At 36.0% G+C, this 21,600-nt stretch overlaps 1 protein-coding gene across 1 annotated transcript; it reads left to right on the forward strand.

The window, feature by feature from the left end:
- On the forward strand, positions 16,174–21,304 carry LOC104760343 (subtilisin-like protease SBT5.6). The gene is made up of 9 exons (XM_010483245.2): positions 16,174–16,308; positions 16,513–16,705; positions 16,805–17,023; positions 17,600–17,711; positions 19,004–19,571; positions 19,663–19,757; positions 19,851–20,208; positions 20,307–20,520; positions 20,627–21,304. The coding sequence occupies exons 1-9, from the start codon at positions 16,234–16,236 to the stop codon at positions 21,169–21,171; spliced, it is 2,379 nt and encodes a 792-aa protein (XP_010481547.1). The 5' UTR covers positions 16,174–16,233; the 3' UTR covers positions 21,172–21,304.

Here is a 21,600-nt window from a genome sequence, read left to right on the forward strand (position 1 = left end):
TTAAAAATTGTGGAACCGGTTGGTTGCAGTGGTGGTTTCGCTTTATTTTATAATAAATATGCTTTTAATGTTTCAATTCTAAATGGAGTCCAATAGATTAATTGATATTGAAGCATGTTTCAAGGGTCGGGTTATTCATTTAACTTTTGTCTATGGTGATCCGGTTCCCAAAAACCGCGATTTGGTTTGGGAAAGGTTGTTACGGATAAGTGCTACTCGGTCTACCCTTTGGTTTATTATTGGGGATTTTAATGAATTAACTGGTAATCATGAAAAACGTGGAGGGAAGTTGCGTCACGCATCTTCTTTTCTTGCCTTCAATGGGATGATAAGAAATTGTAGATTTTTGGAATTTCCTTTTTTAGCGGATTGTCTGTCCTGGAGAGGGTGGCGAGATAAAAAACCTATACGGTGTAGGCTAGATCGAGCTTTAGGTAACGAGGATTGGCATGATTTATTTCCGGATACAGTGACGGAATATTTGCCAATGATCACGTCAGATCATAAGCCGGTTGTTGCTAGTGTGGGGGCGAAACGGCCGCGGGGACGACATAGCTTTATGTTCGATCGTCGGTGGATTGGAAAAGCGGGTTTAATGGAGGCAATCTCGTTCGGTTGGATGAGCGACGGGGGCCAGGGATCACTAGAATTTGTGGATAAAATTGTGAATTATCGCCGGGCCATCTCCCGCTGGCGTAAAGCACGAGCCCCGTACGACCGGGTTTTGATTGAGGATATTAAAAGGCAATTAGAGGAAGCCCAAGCAGATGATGCGTCACCTCCGGGTTTAATTTCGGAGTTACACACCCGGTTGCGGGATGCCTACCGGGATGAGGAGATACATTGGTATCAAAAGAGTAGAAATTGGTGGATGCGTGTGGGGGATAAAAATACAAAGTATTTTCAGGCACAAACTAAGCAGCGACAGGCCCGAAATCGGATTGTTGGGCTATATAACAAGAATGATGTTTGGTCTACGGAGGATGCAGATATCTGCGACACGGTTGTGTCCTATTTTAAGTATTTGTTCACTACAATAAACCCGGAAAATTTTGAGGAGGCCTTACGGGAAGTCAACACGGTTATTACAGCAGCAGACAATGAGCGGTTGATATCCCCAGCCACAGAGGCAGAGGTTAAGCAGGCTCTATTTATGATGCACCCGGATAAAGCACCGGGTCCGGATGGGATGACTGCTTTGTTTTTCCACAAGGCATGGACAGTTGTTAAAGCAAATCTGGTTTCAATGGTAAATCAATTTCTAGTTGAGGGTGTTTTTGATAAGAGCTTAAATAGGACGCATATTTGGCTTATCCCTAAGGTGGCCAAACTGACACGGACGGCGGAGATGCGCCCCATTAGCTTGTGTAATGTGGGATATAAGGTCCTCTCCAAAGTTTTGTGTTAACGTCTTAAGACGCTGTTACCTGGTCTAATCTCGGAAACGCAATCAGATTTTGTTCCAGGTCGGTTGATCTCGAACAATATCTTAATTGCTCAGGAGATGTTTCATGGTTTGAGGACAAATAATTCTGGTAAAGGGAAGTTTATGGCCATTAAAACGGATATGAGTAAGGTGTATGATAGGGTTGAGTGGGGCTTTGTCGAGGCTTTGCTACGAAAGATGGGCTTTGCGGAACGATGGATTTCATGGCTCATGTTTTGTATTTCCTCGGTTGAGTATAGAGTTCTTCTTAATGGTCAACCAAATGGATTAATAGTCCCAGAGAGGGGTTTGAGACAGGGGGATCCGCTGTCACCGTATTTGTTTATCTTATGTACGGAGGTCCTCATAGCCAATATTAGGAAGGCAGAGGCGGATAAGCGGATCACGGGTATTAAGGTGGCGAATAAATGTCTCCCAATTACTCATTTGTTGTTTGCCGATGATAGTCTGTTTTTCTGCAAGGTTGATAAGGACCAATGTGGGGTGGTTTTAGATATTTTACAGCAGTATGAGGCTGTTTCGGGACAGCAAATAAATTTTGCGAAATCTTTGATCCAGTTTGGACACACAGTGGATGAGCTGGCAAAGACGGAGATGCAGAGGGTCCTAGGGATAACCAATCTGGGGGTATGGGCTCGTATCTGGGACTCCCATAGAGTTTGGGAGGATCGAAGACTAAGGTTTTCTCATTTGTTAGGGATCGGTTCCAAAGTCGAACGACTGGCTGGTCAGCCAAGTTACTCTCGAAAGGGGGTAAGGAGGTGATGATCAAGTCTGTTGCGACAGCGGTCCTGACCTTTGTGATGTCTTGTTTTCGTTTACAAAAAACCATCACATCAAAACTCACTAGCGCAGTGGCAAATATTTGGTGGAGCACAAATGGTCAGACAAGAGGTATGAATTGGATTGCTTGGGAGCGGCTGTGTTGTAGTAAACAGTCGGGTGGTTTAGGTTTTAAGAGTGTTGATGATTTCAACACGGCTTTGCTGGCTAAGCAATTATGGCGGTTGATAGAGTATCCCGACTCTTTGTTTGTCAGGGTTTTTAAAAGTAGGTATTATCGGAACTCCAACCCTATGGATCCTATACGATCATACTCCCCCTCGTATGGGTGGAGGAGTATCGTCTCTGCTCGCTCTATGGTGAATAAAGGGCTTATTACAAGGGTTGGCTTAGGGGCCTCCATTTCAATATGGAATGATCCCTGGGTTCCGGCTCAATCCCCGAGACCAGCTTTAAGTAACGGTCCTTTTAAGGACCCAAATCTTCGTTTATCACATTTCATTGATCGTCGCACGAAATCTTGGCGTAAGTACATGCTTGTTGCGCATTTTGATCCTGTGGATGTCCCTTTGATAGAGGCAATACCGCTAGGTAGTTCCTCGAACCAGACTATTTAGGATGGCACTTTACAAAGACCAGAAAATATACAGTAAAATCGGGGTATGAGACAGAACGTTTGGCTGTACGGGGTACTTTCCAGGCTTTTGGGTTAGGCCCAGAGATTACTCCTCTTCTAGCCATGGTTTGGCAAGTTCAGTGTCCACCGAAATTAAAGCACTTCATGTGGCAGGTTTTGACGGGTTGTATTTCGGTCTCTACTAACTTGAGACGTCGGGGGGTGAATTGTGAGATCGGTTGTACAAGGTGCGGGGCGGATGAGGAGGACATAAATCATGCCATCTTTCTGTGTTTACCGGCTCGTCAGGTCTGGGCTTTAGCGTATGTACCGGTAGGGTCGATCCTCTTTCCGATGGAGTCTGTATATGCTAATGTCGATCATTTTTTGGGTTCTAAAAACCTGGGTTCACAGGTAGCGGCTTTTCCGTGGTTGATGTGGTATATCTAGAAAGCCCGGAATGCCTATGTTTTTGAAGGTCAGGATGAACGCCCTGATGAGGTTGCCCGGGTTGCACAAGGAGAGTCGGTAGCTTGGCAGGAGGCTCATGCGGAGGTTGAGGTGGGGGAATCTCTCTCCCCTCCTATAGGTCCAATTTTTGGGGCTCGAGGAACTATTCCAACTTATCCTCCGGATTTGACAGGAGATAGATGTTATGTTGACGGCTCTTGGAAGGCAACTGATGTTTTTGCAGGTGCAGGATGGTTTTGTACCACGTCACATGGATCGCCGCCACTACACAGAGCTACTAATTTCTGCCGGAGTTTATCCCCGCTACATGCAGAGGTTGAAGCTTTCATTTGGGCGATGCGGTGCATGATTGGACATGATTTCCAGGATGTGGTGTTTATTACGGACTGTTCAGACTTGGTGAATATGGTGTTTTCCCCTCATGAATGGCCAGCTTTTGCAACTTACCTTGATGACATTCGAATCGACACGGAGGAGTTCTCTTCTTTTTCTTTGATGCATTTTTCGCGAATAGCAAATGTCCGAGCGGATTCTTTGGCACGACAAGCGCGTGTATCTCCGCATCATGTTTTGTTTGTAAACAATTTCTCTTCAAATTGGCTCGTTTGAGCTAATTTTTTTGTTAAAAAAAAAAAAAAGTTTTCTCTTACTAATTATTTTGATAATCCATCCAACGCAGACCACATAACTTTTCTTCTTGTGCAAGATCAACTCTTCACTTGACGGCTGCTCTCGGTCGGTGAATCCTATATATTCGTTTGATGACCGCTTACTATTCTGAAAACTAAAAAAACTTGACGATTGCTTTTGTAAATTACCACAAAACATTATTCGTTTATTTTCTTTTTGTTTTGGATCTTTTGGTACTAAATATCACTTCTAAACAGCTCTAGTTCTATCACTCTTTACTACAAAGTATTTTATGATTTTATATAGAAAGATGAATAATGCATTCGGTTGATATATGTAATCTAATCCATTCTTTTAAGCATATACGTGTATACACTTTTATTAGAATCGGGATATCATAATAATTTAAATGATTTAGAAATTTCTGTAGAAAATCATATTGTAACAAAAACAAAATTGCTATTCATAAACTTATTTAGTAATTTTATTGTTTTCAGAAATAGATATTATATTTGTTTATAAACTAAGTTCCATGTAATAAGGAATGACATGCTCGAGCATGGGGCGTAGGCTTTGGTTTGGGACCTTGGCGTATAGCAGTATAGGTTTCGGCAAGTCCTATTACAATACAAACATCTATATAAACACAAAATATGTCAATTCTATTGGTCTAATTTAACGAAAATTCCTTTTTTCACATCACTAAGATTGCAATCAAGTTCAAAAAAAGTCTTACACCTCTCAATTTTTTTTATTGGTTATTACTTAGTTATTATTAGGCAGCATCGTGTTAAAAACATTCAAGGTCACATAAAAGGAAAGACTTCACTTAATTTCAGTAACAAAAAATAAAGTTAGTGTCTTCACAACCATAACTCAACAAATATATAGTAAAATATTTCAAAAGTAAAATGACCAAATAAAAGATTGCCGACTCTTATTTTGACAACTTATTGCAGTGGAATCATTCGTACATGGTTTACAAAGCCACACATCACATGTGAAACTCTCTTAATTACTGGACGTCAATAATATATAATATTAAATTTCGAATTCCAGCCAAATTAACTAATATTTGTTATAAAATCTAACATATTTGGATATATACACCAACTTACACACCAACGCAGAACGTAAAGATGTATCCATATATATTAGTGGCAATAATCTTATATATCAGGCAAGAACTAATAAATTATTTTTTCAAGCTGTTGAAGGGTTGCTAGCTAGCACAACCCAAGAAAACAAGAATAAAAGAATAATAAATTAGAGAGATACAAATATGATAAGATAAGGACAATTGAGTATGGTCGAATGAAATCTCTTGTACTCCAAGAATAACGTGCAAACTAATATTAAAAAGAGAAAACTCTTTACCCATAGATTTTTCGAAGTTCAAAAAACCTTATTTGCACATTATCTTTTTCTTAAGTTTACAATTTTAAGCAGATTAATCAACTATAGCAGCACCAAAACATATAGGTGACGATTATAAATATAATTTGTTCACGTTTATATATTTTAAAAAGATGATTTTAGTTTTTCTATACCAATATATTAGTTATGAAGTTCTCACTTTTGCATGTCTTTACAATTAAAAAGTAATTGAAATTAAAAAAAAAAAAACTTGATTAATAGTAATGCTAGTTCAACAAACAATCTAGTTTTAGCTAGTGGTTTATTATAGTATGGTAGATGTGTTATTATCCAACAAAATCCATACATCATACATGCATGCATGCTGACATTTGAAAAATTAATATATATACAAGTAAACATGGGCAAGTATTAAGGTGTTCACTATTCACAACATTCAATTACGGTTAAACACTGAGAGGTTAAAAGCACAACTTGTACATTTATATTCTCTGCCGGAAAAAATAATCAGAAATATTCTCTGACTGAGGATTAGCTGTCGGCTAACTCTAGTTCTTGTTATATCTTATTCTGACCTCCTAAAATGCAACAAGATAATATATAAAGAAGAAAATTATATTTTTCCACTAGAAAATTTAGAATTCTGTTATGAGAGTTGTCATTTGCAAACAAAAACGGCCAGAAGAGATTTCCCCAAGAAAACAGAAGCCATATGATGAAACTCAATCTGCCAATCAAGTCCCTAGCTACTTTTTCGCACCCAATAGGCCAATTGTAATACGTCGATACCCTCAATTATAATTATTTTTTTTTCTATTTTTTTCTTATTCTTTTTTTCTCAATTTATTCGACCAAATTGGAACTTGCAATATTCTTTTTACTTTAATCTACTCTGAAATACATATATATCACAACTAAACTTGGAAAAATATACTTTGTGTAACTGATAGTTTGATGTTTTAAAAGACTTTTAGTCCCTAAAAGATTGATTATGTAAATATTTTTAACAATTATCCTATTATATTAATTGAGAAGTATATTTATAAAAATAACATTAAAAGTGTAAACATTTACATTAGAATGCCAATAGGAAATAGTAAAAAAAAAAAGATAGGATCATTAAGGATAATTAAGACAATTTAACTAGGATAGACAAAAAAATTAGTATATTAAAAATAAGATAATTAGAAATTTTCATTTGGTTAAACAACTAAGATTTCTACATATATTATTTGATTTTATACAGATATTTTTGGCAATAATATTTGAACAAATATTCTGATTGTAAGTAGACTCGATGAATTGCTAATAATGAATAACAAAAAGAATTATTTCAAATAAAATGTTAGCCGACGATTTAACATGGGTTAGTACCTAGTTATGAGTAATAATAATCAACGTAATGTGGGCATAGAAACTGTAACATTCCAATGACTATATATATTTTATTTTATTTGTTAATTTTTCACTTGAGAAAAAGTATATTTTAAAAAAATATTTTAGTTTTTTTTACCAGAAAAATGAATCATCACACATAAATGAGATGATCATAAATGAAGAGAAATAAACAATCAGAAAAATAAATAATAAATTAATCATAGAATTTTCTATCTTAATCTGTATGAATAATCCTAATCATTAAATTATAAGAGACATATGGAGTATTAAAACAGACAAGTAAAATAGTATAGTTTAATACTTTACAAGAAGGAAATCTTAAAATAAATATAACATCATTATTATCTTTGGCAGTGTATCTTACCGTCTTGCGTATCTGTAAGTCTTATTTCTTTAACATTTTGTAATCCTACCAACTTTTAACCTTGTGAAGCTTTTTGAAACCCAACCTGGAAGAATCCCTCCCTACTAAACTGTAGAACACCTAAGAATTCCTCTCCCCCACCTGTTTTACTCCGTTCCGCTCTATGGATAAGAGAATCCCATACCATCATAAAGGAAAGGGTCTTGAAAGAGATTACTCTCCACCCCCAGAAAGCGAATCCGAGCTTTTGAACTTGATACGTCTGAACTGATTCAAGCAAACTCCTTAACCCTTATTGGGCGCCTCACAAACCCTTCGGTCGAATGACTATGGTCTTTATTCCTTTTTCTCTCCAACAGATGGAACCTTAGAGAATAAGCCACTGGAGCATATCTAAGCAGAGGATGTTTTTAGTTTAGTTTCGAGTTTGAAGAAGATATGCAAAAAGTGCAGGATAACAGGTCATACCATTATGACCAATGGATGGTCATCATGCAGAAGTAGGAGCCCATTATCTATGACTCCTTCCCATCCATGATTTCTTTCTGGATAGAGCTCCAAGATCTCCCCAAGCATTACTGGCAACTTGACATGTTAAAAAAAAGTGGTAAGAAACTTGGAGAGTACCTAGATATAAAAACAATTGGTAAGAAACTTGGTGGTCTCCTCCAGACCAAGAAGACCACCACTAGAGAGAGAATCGTCAAATCCAGATCCCCAAACTCCTCCTCCTCCTCCTCTAAGTCCGCTACCTATCCTACCAGTCAATGTGGGATCTCTCCCACCTGTTATAACTACAAAAGACCAATTACTAGGTGAGCTAAGAGAAGTAACCGTCCATTATTGTTCTGTTGTCGACCCAACTAAGAGTGCAGCCAGACGACAAAGAGTTATCCAAGGTGAAGCTAGAAACGTTATGAGTACTACGGCTGAGAGAATCATCGCCTCTGCGGTCTCCTTTGTCCAAACTGCTTCCCCACCAAATTGTTCCCCATGGGATCTAGCCTCAGAGTTAGGGAAAAATCCACCTCAAGAGGATCCTTCACAACCAAAAGAAACTGAATTTATCACAAAAATAGGAAGGGGAAGACCTAATGGATTCAAGAGCCAAAAGAGTAACCTCGTATAGAACTCCCCAAAGATGTTAATGGCGCAAAGCATAACCAAAAGCAACCTACCTCAAAAGCCGGAACAAGTAAAGGCAGAGCCCTAAGTGATCCATCCTCTCACCTAGGGGAGGTTTCCGCATCAAACCCTGCAAAATCAAAGAGCCAAAACTCGTCAAACCCTAAGATCACTATAATACCGTCCTCAAAGAAAAGAGGGCTGGATTTTCAGAATCCACTAACCACTCTTTCTAAGGTTTGTGCTGGAAATGTTGTGGATTGGAGAACCCCATGACAGTCCAGAGGCTGAAGAACATAAATAAGAAAGTATGTCCTGACCTTGTTTTACTCAAGGAGACAAAAAACCAGTCGGATAGCGTCCTCCAATCACTCAAATGGTTAGATTATCCCTCTCATCGCCTGGTTCCCCCCTCTCTCCAGGGGCGGGTGGCTTAACGCTTTTCTGGAAACAAAATATTGAGGTTGAGATACTAAGCTCTTGCCAAAGTATTATAGATACCAAAATAAAAGCCAAAGGAAGGTATTTTTACTCATCATTTGGGTATGGTGAACCTAATAGATCCAAAAGGGTTGTGGTGTGGGAAAAGCTTACAGCACAAATGGATTCTAGATCGGCGCCTTGGTTTCTCACATGAGACTTTAATGATTTTATCAATAGTACTGAGAAATCCAGAGGCCCTTCCAGACCAGAAGGATATTTCTCTGACTTGAGATCCCTCATGTCCACCTGTGACTTGTATGATCTTCAACATAGAGGAATTTTTTTTATCATGGAGAGGAAAGAGATATACATATCTGGTCAGATGCAGACTAGACAGGACTATGGCAAATAGTGAATGGACTATTGCTTACCCTTCAGAATGTAGCGAGTACCTACGGTTTGAAGGTTCTGATCACCGCCCCCTAGTATCCTCCTATGATCCTGTTAAAAAGAAAAAAAAGGAGGCTTGTTTAGATATGACAAGCGGCTAAGACATAATCCAGAGATCAAAAAGATTATCATAAAAGCTTGGACCTATTGTCCCAATGTTGATGTGGAGAAACAACTTCAAGCTTGTCGCTCTGCTATCATTGCCTAGACCAGAGAACAACAAAACAATAGTCAGAGATGCATTAACGACCTGAGGGATCAACTTGAGGAAGCTATGACAGATAATACTTGCTCGCAAGAAGATATTGATTCCTTGAACCAGAGACTATTGGGCACATATCAAAAAGAAGAGGAGTTCTGGAGGCAGAGAAGCCGACAACTTTGGCTGGCACTTGGCGATAAGAATACATGATACTTCCATGCTGCTACAAAAGGAAGAAAATCCATAAAAAACATATATGTGTTAGAACCAGAACCAGGAAGAGTTGTCTATGAGGAAAATGAGATTGTGGCTACAATTGCAAGCTATTACCAAGATATGTTCACCTTAATTGATGGCTCCAAGCTCGATAAAGTACATGAGGCATTACACCATGTGTGACTGTAGAAATGAATGAAGCTTTAATCAAAATACCGTCTCAGGATGAGATCGAACAAGCGTGTTTTGCAATTCACACTAACAAAGCCCTTGGCCCTGACAGGTTCTCTGCGAGTTTTTTTCCAAAATAGTTGGGACACAATGGGAGATAAGGTGATCTCAGAAGTCCAATCTTTCTTCAGTATTGGTACCTTGCCCCTAAAAATCAGTCACACCCATGTTAGATTGATCTCAAAGATAACAAGCCTTACAAGAGTTTCTGACTACAGACCTATAGCGCTATGCTCATTTATTATAAAATTATTGCCACGCTGCTATTAAAGAGACTACAACCGATATTGCAAACATGTATTTCCTAAAATCAATCAACCTTTGTTCCTGGTAGAGCGATCACAGATAACGTTATGATCAAACATGAAACCCTGCATTACCTAAAAACGTCTGATGCTAGAGAGAGGTGCTTCATGGCAGTAAAAATTGACATGTGTAAGACATATGACAGGCTAGAATGAGCTTTTATAAGGGCAACCCTGGATAGATTGGTTTTCCACCAGCAGTGGATCACTTGGATCATGCAATGTATTACTACGGCCTCCTACTCTTACCTTCTGAATGACCAGGCAAGAGGGCTAGTTAAACTGCAAAGAGGCATCAAATAAAGCGACCCCCTCTCGCCTTACATCTTTATTATTTGCAGTGAGGTCCTGCCAGGATTATGCAAAAAAAACTCGAACTACAGGAAAGTTAACAAGAATTAGGGTAGCAAAAGGAAGTCCACGAGTGAATCACCTTCTATTTGCAGACGACACCATGTTCTTCTGCAAATCTGATTAGAGCAGTTCCAACCAGTTAAAGCAAATCCTGCAAAAATATGAGGCAGATTCGGGTCAAAAGATTAATCAAGATAAGTTCTCTATCACTTTCTCTGTCAAAACAAGAAATAAAACAAGAGAAATAGTCAAAAAAAGAGCTAGGTATCTGCAAGGTATGAGAACAAGGGAAATATCTTGGTTTACCTAAGCTCTTTGGTAGGAAGAAAAAAGACCTTTTTAGCTTAATAGTTGACAGAATTAAGCAGCGAGCTTTAAGATGGTCCTCAAGATTCTTGTCCTCGGTTGGGAAAATGACATTCCTCAAAGCAGTCTTGTCGGCTGTGTCTTCATATACGATGTCTTGTTTTAAACTCCCCAACTCCTTGTGCAGCCTTATCCAATCTGCCTTAACCCGTATCTGGTGGGACGATAAACTGAACAAAAGAAAAATATGTTGGATCTCTTGGGACAAAATGACCAAATCGTTAAAAGAAGGGGGATTGGGTTTCAGGTATATCCAAACCTTCAACGACGCCTTGCTAGCAGAGATTAGCTGGCGCATACTCTCCCATCCATCCTGCCTCATTGCAAAGATCCTCTTGGGCAAATATTGTAACTCATCCTCCTTTCTTGAGTGTAAGGTTCCAAACAATGCATCACCTGGATGGAAAAACATTTACATTGGAAGAGATTTACTTAAGACCAATCTTGGGAAAGTAATTGGCAACGAGGAGTTAATACCTATTTGGAGACTACCTTGGTTGTTTCTGACAAAGCCTATTACATCATATTGTCCACCAACTGTAGTAAACAAATCTTTCACTGTGTCTGACCTTAAATTACCAGATTTCCCGGGAATAGAATTTGCCACTCATCCAACAAACATTTCCACATCATGAAGATGACATCATAAAGTTGAGACCAAGCAAACAAGGTGGTTCAGATTCATGGGCATATCTTCCAATAACAGATAGGATATATTCTGCGAAATTTGGAATTTATGAAGCACTTAAAGCTAAATCTTTTGATCCCAAGATGAAGTCAACCGATCCACAAACCAGAAGTGATGACTCATTTAATTGGAAAGCCAATATTTGGAATCTCAGCAGCTCAGCTAAAACGAAGCTTTTCATATGGAAAGCAGACCAACATACATTACCGGTAGACAAGAACCTGATGACCAGGCAGATCAATGAGAATGTCAATTGCCCACACTGTGGAGAAACCAAAACTGAGGTAAACATCTTTTTCCAATGCCCCTTTGACTCACTAATCTGGAAATTGGCTCCTTTGAAGGAATCAATGCACCCTGAAACAATCCAATCCATGGAGAAAGGCATAAGCACCATAGTTAAACTCACGTGTCTCCCACCTACGAGAATCGGAAAAGGACCTTTATCCTCTTGGATCTTTTGGACAATTTGGACAACTCAAAATCGATTGGTCTTCAATAAAGAACAAACTCAGACAGAAAAAGCCCTACTTTTAGCCATCTATAGATCTAAGGAGTGGCATGAAGCGCAATCGACACAACCTCTGTCCAAACCTATCCCACAACCGCTAAGATCTGTGCCACACCAAACCTTGTATCAGAAATGCTATACGGACTCTGCTTGGAAAGAGAATGAGAAAGCGGGTTATGGATGGGTCATCAAGGATCCTCAAATGCTTCCCATGTCCAATCAACGTTGATGACAAAAATTTTAGCAACTCTCATAGCTTTGGGAGTTGCAATTGAATCGAGCTTCACTCGACTCCACTTCGCCTCCGACTCATAACTGTTAGTCAAACCTCTAAATCGGAAGATCCTTCCAAAGGAAGTTCACGTGATCCTATATGATACCCAAACCCTAGTTTCTCATCTTGATTTCTGCTCCTTTTCTTATGTATTGCGCAATCACAATCGACAGGCGGATTCACTTGAGAAAGAGGCCCTTGTAGCTCTATGTACTGAACTCTAATTTAACTAAGTATTGTTTTGTTCAGAAAAAAATGTCAGAAAAATGAATCATCACACATACATCAGAATATGAGATGATCATAAATAAAGAGAAATAAACCATCACAAAAATAAATAATAAATTAATCATAAAATTTTCTATCTCAATATGTGTGAATAATCCTAAACATCAACCTATAAGAGAAATTTGGAGTATTAAGACAGACGAGTAAAATAGTTTAACACTAGACGAGTAAAACAGTTTAATACTTTACAAGATGGAGATCTTAAAATAATTATAACATCATCACTATCTCTGGCAGAAAAAATCAACACTAATATAAAAGTACTCTCCCTATTTTACAAAGACTGTTATTTTGACATCTTTTACACAAAGTAAGAAAATATTAAATTATACATATATGCCATTATTTAATAAGTGAGTAATGGTTGAATTAGCTTTAGAGTAGTGATAAAACAAAGAAATTTAGTGTAAAAAGTACGTAAAATAGAAAATGAATTTTTTTGTGAAACAACAATAAAATTTTAGAATGACATTTTTGTGAAACAGAAGAAGTATAATAGTTTCTTATGATCACTATTAAAAAAAAAGAGGTAGTTTCTTGTTTTCATGAAGTTATTATAGATTATTTCTATTATAGCATTAATCGAATAATGTACTACTCCCTCTGTTTCATAATAAGTTTTAAAACACAAGTTAAGAAAATTTAAAAGGTATTTTATTAAAAGGTGCATGAAGCTCTGTAAGGATGACACATCAGGGGTGTATTGAAACCATGATTTTAGAGGATTTTATGGGATTATAGGAGGGGGTATTGAACCTAACATTTTAAAGAATTTTATAGTATTCTTAAAATTCTGTGTTATTCAATTGAGAATTTTAAAAAATCTTATGAAATCCTATGTTATTCAACAAAGATTTATATAAAATCCTTTAAAATAATTCAGAAGCTCTTGTTATTCAATCAATAGTTTATAAAACCAACTTTAAATCTCTTGTTATTCAAAATTTCACAACTTTCTTTTAGAATGTTACTTTTAATGATTTTAAGAGACTTTTTTTGCTTTTTAGTTAAAAAATACTCCTCTCAAAATCATACCCTTTGAGATAGAGTTTTAAATGATTTCATTAAAAAACAAAACAAAAAAGAATACAGGCATAAAACCACCACTATCTCTTGTTCGGTAAGCTTTCTCCGCAGATCAACTCTGGCAACTCTAATCTTCGTAGATCAACTCTTTGTTTCATATTTTTTCTCACATTCAAGTTCTCTCTCTCTCTCTCTCTAAGTTGACGTATTCCTTCTTCTCCTCATGTGTCCTTCACCTTTTTCTTTTTCCTTTTGCTCATCTTCTTCGCTTAGTTTCTTTCTCTGTTCTTCTTCTCACTGAAAGTTTTTCTTTCTTTCTTGCATGATATAGGCTATGTGGTGGTGTAATGGTGTCTCGACAAGTTAACAACTTCTTCTCCTACAACTTCACAAAATAAGCGACAGATTTTCTTTCTTGAAAAATCTTGGGTTCACCCCTAGAGGTGAATAAGAGTGATTCACCCCTCTTAATTAACCAATCAAAATATAACAAACTGCCTTCTCATATCATATTTATAAAATAAATCAAAATTAAATTTAAAAAAAAAAAAGACAAAACAAGTTAAAAAAACCAATTATGTGGATTTTTTATTAAGGAAATTATGTTGGTTTAGGTTTATAAAATAATGATTAGAGTTTAGATTTTACAATTAAACGAAATCATATGTCGGTTTGGATTTACAAAAAAGTGGTTAGGGTTTAGTTTTTACAATTAAACAAAATTATATGTCGTTTTGGATTTACAAAAGAATGGTTAGAGTTTAGGGTTTCGATTTTACAATTAAATGAAATTATATGTCGGTTTGGGTTTACAAAAAAGTGGTTAGAGTTTAGGTTTAGATTTTACAATTAAACGAAATTATTTGTCGGTTTGAGTTTACGAAAGAGTGGTTAGGGTTTAGATTTTAAAATTAAGCAAAATTATATGTCGGTTTGGATTTACAAAATAGTGGTTCGGGTTTAGATTGTAAAATTAAGAAAAATTATATGTCGGTTTGGGTTTATAAAATAGTGGTTAGGGTTTATATTTTACAATTAAAGAAAATTATATTTTAATTTGGGTTTATAAAAAGAGTGATTTGGGTTTAGATGTTACAATTCAAAACTATAATATAATGTTTAGAATTAATAATTTTAAAATTAATTGATATACAGAATTTGTTTCCTTAATCAATTGTTTGTTTCCTTAACTAAAAGGGGGTGAACAAGAAGGATTCACCCCCTAGGGTTAACCCAAGAATTGTCCTTCTTTCTTTCTTTTGTGTTGTAAAATTAAAATCACACAAAGTTCACTAGTAAAATATCATAGAATCTCATAGAATCACATTTCATTTTCTAAAAAGAAAAATAAAAAAAAAATAAAACACAATCAAATCTCCTAAAAATCTCTGAAATCTTTCAAAATTCTGAAATATTAAAATCTTACCAAATCCTTTAAAATGCCAACTTCAATACCCCTCTAAGATTTTGAGAGATTTAATGAAATTTTTAAGGATATTTAGTGGAATTGGGAGATAAGTTGGATTTCTAGTGTAAAAAAATATCCAAAATCTCCCAAAATCGTTGTTATGGGGTTTTAAAGAAATATAAAGTTATGTTTTCAATAATAGTTGATTTCATATGATTTTTAAAAATTGTTGTTTGAACAACTAGAGATTTTAAGTGATTTTGATTGATTTTATAAAAATCTCATTTTTAATAACAAGAGATTTGGAAAGAGGTTTTTAAATTCTAAGTTGAATAACATGTGATTTTAAACAAAATCCAAAATCTTCCAAAATCATGTTTTGAATACACCCTCATCATCTTTTTCTGGAGAATGTTTCTCTATTAATATATGGGATATATTATCTTGGGTATTGCAAATCTTTATAAGGTATGTTATATAATTTAAAGGTTTATAAAATTTTATCCTACTATATTAATTGGAAAGTACAAATATGAAACTAACCTTAAAATATGTAAAAAGTTATATTCAATTACCATTAGAAAAACTTAATTAAGATTAATTAATTAATTAAATATAATTAATTAAAACGAAAATTGTGGACACATAAAATAAAATAAATTGTAGAAAAGTAAAAAAAAATATCTATTAGAATCAAAACTAATTCGTACTTACAAAAAAAAAATTAACAGGTAAGATTATAAAAATCTAATCTAATAAAATCTAAAGTTCATTACATGCAAATGTTTTATTGACAGATTTTCAATAAACATTTTTAAAATACAAATTTTTAATCACAAATAAATAACATAGTAACAAAATAAATTATTAAAAATTTTCATCAAACAAAAAAATCAGCCCGCGGAAAACCGCGGGTTAATACCTAGTTAAATATGTATATTGCAAATCTTTATTAAGGTATGTTATATAATTTATTGTAAATCTTTATAATTAAGGCAGGATATAAGGTTATCTAAATCTTTAAAAGGCATTGTATAGAGCCATAGAGGGTAAGACTCATCCGGTCATCGTTGACTTCGACTAATATAACGAATCTTCATTCTTCAACCATTAGATCACCACGATTAGTTAAGGATAGTCTTTTCCTATATTTTTGTGTTTTTGTTTTTCTTTATTTAACTTTCTTAAAAGGGTTTGTATTTGTTGCACTTTGTCTATTATAAATAGCCAGCCCATCAAACCCCTACAGAGCATTAGGGCTATAACATTCCATCAAGGCCATGAACAAGCTAACTTGTCTCTTCCCTCTCCTCTTTCTCATCCCCCTCTTAGCCTCATGTGCCGAAAAAAAACAGGTTCCTATTATTATTACTTGTTTCTTTTCAGATTCAGAATAATCATTTCTACACTTTAAAGTTCACTGATTCTCAATTCCAACTATGCCTTGATTTTCATACCAAAAAAAAAAGCTATGCCTTGATTTGTTAACATATCGGGTCATAATTCTTCGTCAATTCCTCACATTTTCATGATTTCATCTTTTTTTTGTTTTTTCGTAGGTGTATATAGTCTATTTTGGAGAACATAAAGGTGACAAAGCCTTACATGAAATAGAAGAACATCATCATTCTTATCTTCACTCGGTTAAAGAATCCGAAGAAGAGGCTAGAGCATCGCTCTTGTATAGCTACAAACATAGCATCAATGGCTTCGCGGCTGAGCTAACCCCGGACGAAGCCTCTAAACTAGAAAGTAAGTAAATAAATAAAAATAAAACCCGTCTGATATTTTGTTACGGCTAAAAAAGAGTACTAAAACCCAATTCTGTTTTTTTTTGTTTTTTGTCAACAGAATTGGCAGAGGTTGTTTCGGTATTCAAGAGCCATCCAAGAAAATATGAAGCACATACTACACGGTCATGGGAGTTTGTAGGATTGGAGGAGGAGGAAACCGATGACATTGATGCACGACCTCTAAAAAACGATGTAGATGATCGGTTTCGTGTCGGGAGAAAGTTTTTAAGGAAGGCCAAACATGGTGATGGTATCATCGTCGGTGTTCTCGACAGTGGTAAGTTAAGCTGTCTCTAGCTACTAATTTATTTAGAATATGATTGTTTTCTGTTTGTTATAAAATGAGAAAATAGATTTTCATTAAATAATTTATTATTTTTTTGGGGTAAGTGCAAAACTAAAAATTATAGTCAAGTTCATCATGGTTTATTTGGATAACATGAGTGGAAAGAATAAAATTGTGGTTATTCATGTGAACCTTTGTGTTATCCTTTGTATTTTCCTTTGTCTTCTGCTTCCTCACGCACGTCACATATAAGCGCCGCGATAAGAGCCATAAAATTAGTTTTCACAGTTAAGATAATATTATTGTTTTGGATTCTGAGAATAATCACTGTTTCTTTTGATGAGTACGTACACCCAAAACTTAAATGGACCTAACTCCAACGTTGATAGTTGAATTATTACGTGACTAGAGAAAAAGAGTTGCGTTACGGTCAAGAATTCAAGATTCAAGGGAAATTATTGTAATTTTATCTTTTTAGAATCGTTAGTTGCATCTCATTATTATATTAATCCATCATTATTGAGAGAATGATTTTGTTTATTTTTTTTTCTGGGGAAATAAAAAAAGGTGTGTGGCCAGAATCAAGGAGTTTCAGTGACAAAGGAATGGGACCTATTCCAAAGTCATGGAAAGGAATCTGCCAAACCGGAGTTGCCTTTAACTCTTCTCACTGTAACCGGTAAGAGATATTTTTCCTATTCTTTTTTTTCTCTTAGAAAAATCATAGTATAACTTCATGGTTTACTAAATATGTTGATTTTTAAGCTGCATATCTATAATTTCTATGTTTTGATTATCAAACAAATAGGTAGAGATTTTTATGATATAGAGGAGTTGGCATCTGCATATCTTCAATTCTATAATTTAAATCAGTTATTCAGATATTTAAATCTAAAAAGCCAAATATATAAAACCAGTAAATTACAAATTTTAGCCAAAAAACACATACACACCATAACTAGAACATGTATGTATGAATTATAGGTCGGAAATAGATTAAAAGTAAACTATACGTCCATATCACCAATTGGTTCTTTAGCAAAGATCCAAAGAACCTCATGCTTGCTGCAAGAATCTTCTTTTTATATATGATGATGTGATATGTTGCTCTATATTAATTGATCATTAAAGCCCTTGACATATATAGTAAAAAATTGTATAATTATGTAGAATAAAAGACTAAGTTTTGACTGCTACAATGACAGAATTCTGAAAATTATTTCACGACTTTAATTTGTAGTAGAAACTCATACTATTTTTAGTATAACATAGATTTTTATTTTTTTATTTTTCAAGATTTAGCTACATTTCCCACATACGAGTATAGTTTTGAGTTCCACTGTCCGAAACATTAGGTCACAGTCTCCATGTTTTGTTCGGTTGCGATAATTGATCACCAACTTTTAAGCTTGCGTATCATCATCATTCACGAGAGCCACCTTTAATTATTTATTCTATTCTCTGTTAGTAATATAAAACTATTTATATACAATGAATTATTTTCCCTGGCAGACCCTGTAACTGTTCACTTATGTAAGCCTGCCATCAAAACCATACAAATAAAACTGATTTGATAAAACATATATTTATATACTGGCTATTTTATGTGAATGAAACCGAAACTTTGATAATTGATTGTTATATGCAAGCTTTGGTATTATATGTAAGGGACAAAAACTTATTTGCTTCTTTCTAGATAATATTGTACACCCGTGACTTCTCACCCTTGTTTGTCTTATCATCAAGTCTTATGTTTGTAATATCAATGTGTGCCCGAGTTTACGTGTCTACATATTTAGCTTATTTTTTTTGTTGGAGGCAACTCAAAATGTTTATAATAAATAAAGAACTAAATTTTATAAAACACTAATTATCCTATGGAAAATATATCACGTCGTCAAAATTATTATTGTGTGAGTGATTATTCCATGCACTAATCATAACGTAATGGATTTTTTCCACTAATTACAGGAAAATTATTGGAGCGAGGTATTACGTGAAAGGATACGAAAAATATTTCGGAGCGTTCAACGTTACAGCAAACAAAGACTTCTTGTCACCACGCGATCCCGACGGACATGGATCCCACACTGCCTCTACTGCCGTTGGTCGTCGGGTCTACGGTGCATCAGCACTCGGCGGTTTTGCAATGGGCTCGGCCTCGGGTGGTGCACCATTATCTCGTCTAGCTGTTTACAAAGCTTGTTGGGCCAAGCCCAACGAGGAAAAAGTTGGCGGAAATGTCTGCCTACAAGAGGACATGCTTGCCGCGATCGATGACGCGATCGCTGATGGTGTTCACGTAATAAGCATTTCGATCGGAACGACCGATCCTTTGCCGTTTCAACAAGACGGAATTGCGATTGGAGCGTTGCATGCCATCAAAAGGAATATTGTGGTTGCTGCTAGCGCTGGGAATTCAGGGCCAAAGCCGGGGACTTTGTCCAATCCGGCACCGTGGATTATTACCGTTGGAGCTAGTACTCTTGATCGGGCTTTTGTTGGCGGCCTTGCTCTTGGTAATGGCTACACAATCAAGGTAATTAGATAACAACTAAAGACTTAAAAAAAGAGAGACAATTATATGTTACATTTTTGTATAATATACTAGTTTATTTTTTGTTATGTAGACGGAGTCCATAACGGCATTTAAAATGGACAAATTTGCGCCTCTTGTTTACGCTGCTAACGTGGTTGTTCCCGGCATTGCATTGAACGATTCATCGTAAGATTTGCTCTCTTGTTAATTTCGATCATTGATCTTATTTAATTATATATTTGACTTAACGATCTCTTTTTTTTTTCTTTTTGTGTGAAGGCAATGTCTACCGAATTCACTAAGACCGGAGCTTGTGGCTGGTAAAGTGGTATTATGTTTAAGAGGAGCCGGTTCAAGAATCGGGAAAGGTATAGAGGTAAAACGAGCCGGAGGAGCCGGTATGATTCTTGGAAACGCCCCGGCTAACGGCAATGAGATTCCGTCCGACTCTCACTTTGTTGCGACTGCCACGGTTACCCCAACCGTGGTGGAGAAAATTCTCGATTACATCAAAACCGATAAAAACCCGATGGCTTTTATCAAACCGGGGAAAACGGTTTACAAATATACAGCAGCTCCTTTGATGACCGGGTTTTCTAGCCGCGGTCCAAACGTGGTAGATCCCAACATTTTAAAGGTAAACTTCTTGTTTTGTTTTGTTTAATTCAAACAAAACCGAAATGACCACAACCGGAATTAACCGGTTTGATAATTCTTTTTTTGCGGTTTTAACAGCCGGATATTACCGCACCTGGACTGAACATACTGGCTGCATGGAGCGGAGCAGATTCACCAAGCAAAGTGTCAATAGATCAAAGAGTTGCAGATTTTAATATTTACACAGGAACTTCAATGTCTTGTCCTCATGTTTCTGGTGCGATTGCTCTTCTCAAAGCTATTCATCCTAAATGGAGTAGTGCTGCTATAAGATCTGCTCTTATGACCACTGGTAAACAAAAACATTCATGGTTATTTCATTGGTTCGGTTTAGCTAAACCGAAATCTCTTAAATTATCTTTTGGATTTATTTAAATTTGTGTATTTTTTGTTGTTAGCTTGGATGACTAACGACGAGAAGAAACCAATCCAAGACGTTGATGGTTTACCCGCAAACCCTTTTGCACTTGGGTCAGGACATTTCAGACCAACCAAAGCTGCGGATCCCGGTTTAGTCTACGATGCATCATACCGAGCTTACCTTCTCTATGGCTGCTCGGTTAATTTCACCGATATTGACCCGACATTCAAATGTCCTAGTAAAATCCCACCGGGTTACAATCTCAACTACCCGTCGATCGCGATCCCGAATCTAAACAGGACAGTGACCGTTAAAAGAACGGTTACAAATGTTGGAATCGGTAACTGGACAAGCACATACGTATTCAACGCTAACCCGCCATCAGGTGTTACGGTTAAGGCTATACCGAATGTGTTGGTATTTAACCGGATTGGTCAGAAGCAGCGGTTTAAAATCGTGATTAAACCACGGACGGACCTGGTGTTGAATGCGACTGAAAAGGGTCAATACCAATTTGGATGGTTTAGTTGGACAGATAGTGACCATGTTGTGAGAAGTCCAATTGCTGTTTCCTTAGCTTGATTGTTGTTTGCTTAATTGGTATTTTTAGTTGGTTTGGATTTTATAGCGGTCAAAAGTGAAAGAAATAGAAACTCTTTTTTCTAATCACTCTATAGACTCCATTTGTTTAATAAATCAAAGAAGCATTGTCATCGTTGTTACTTGTGAAGCTGGTAGAAGGAGAAACCACGTATCGTTGTTACTCACGAGTTAAGCAAGAAGTTTAACCACTATGGTTACTTATAATATTAACAAACTAAAATAAAAATATTTAGAAATGCCAAAAATTATGTGATGCCCAATGGTCTCTTGACAAAATTTCATAACTGATGCAAGATAAATTAAAAGTTCCTCATACTAAAATTCATTTTAGACTTTTAATTTTTGGGTTTATAGTTGATATACTAAGCTCAAATGTTTAACATAGTGCTTTTAGTTTTTTAGTACGTA

Source organism: Camelina sativa, chromosome 18 (assembly GCF_000633955.1).
Source record: "Camelina sativa cultivar DH55 chromosome 18, Cs, whole genome shotgun sequence".
In the NCBI taxonomy this organism is placed as follows: domain Eukaryota; kingdom Viridiplantae; phylum Streptophyta; class Magnoliopsida; order Brassicales; family Brassicaceae; genus Camelina; species Camelina sativa.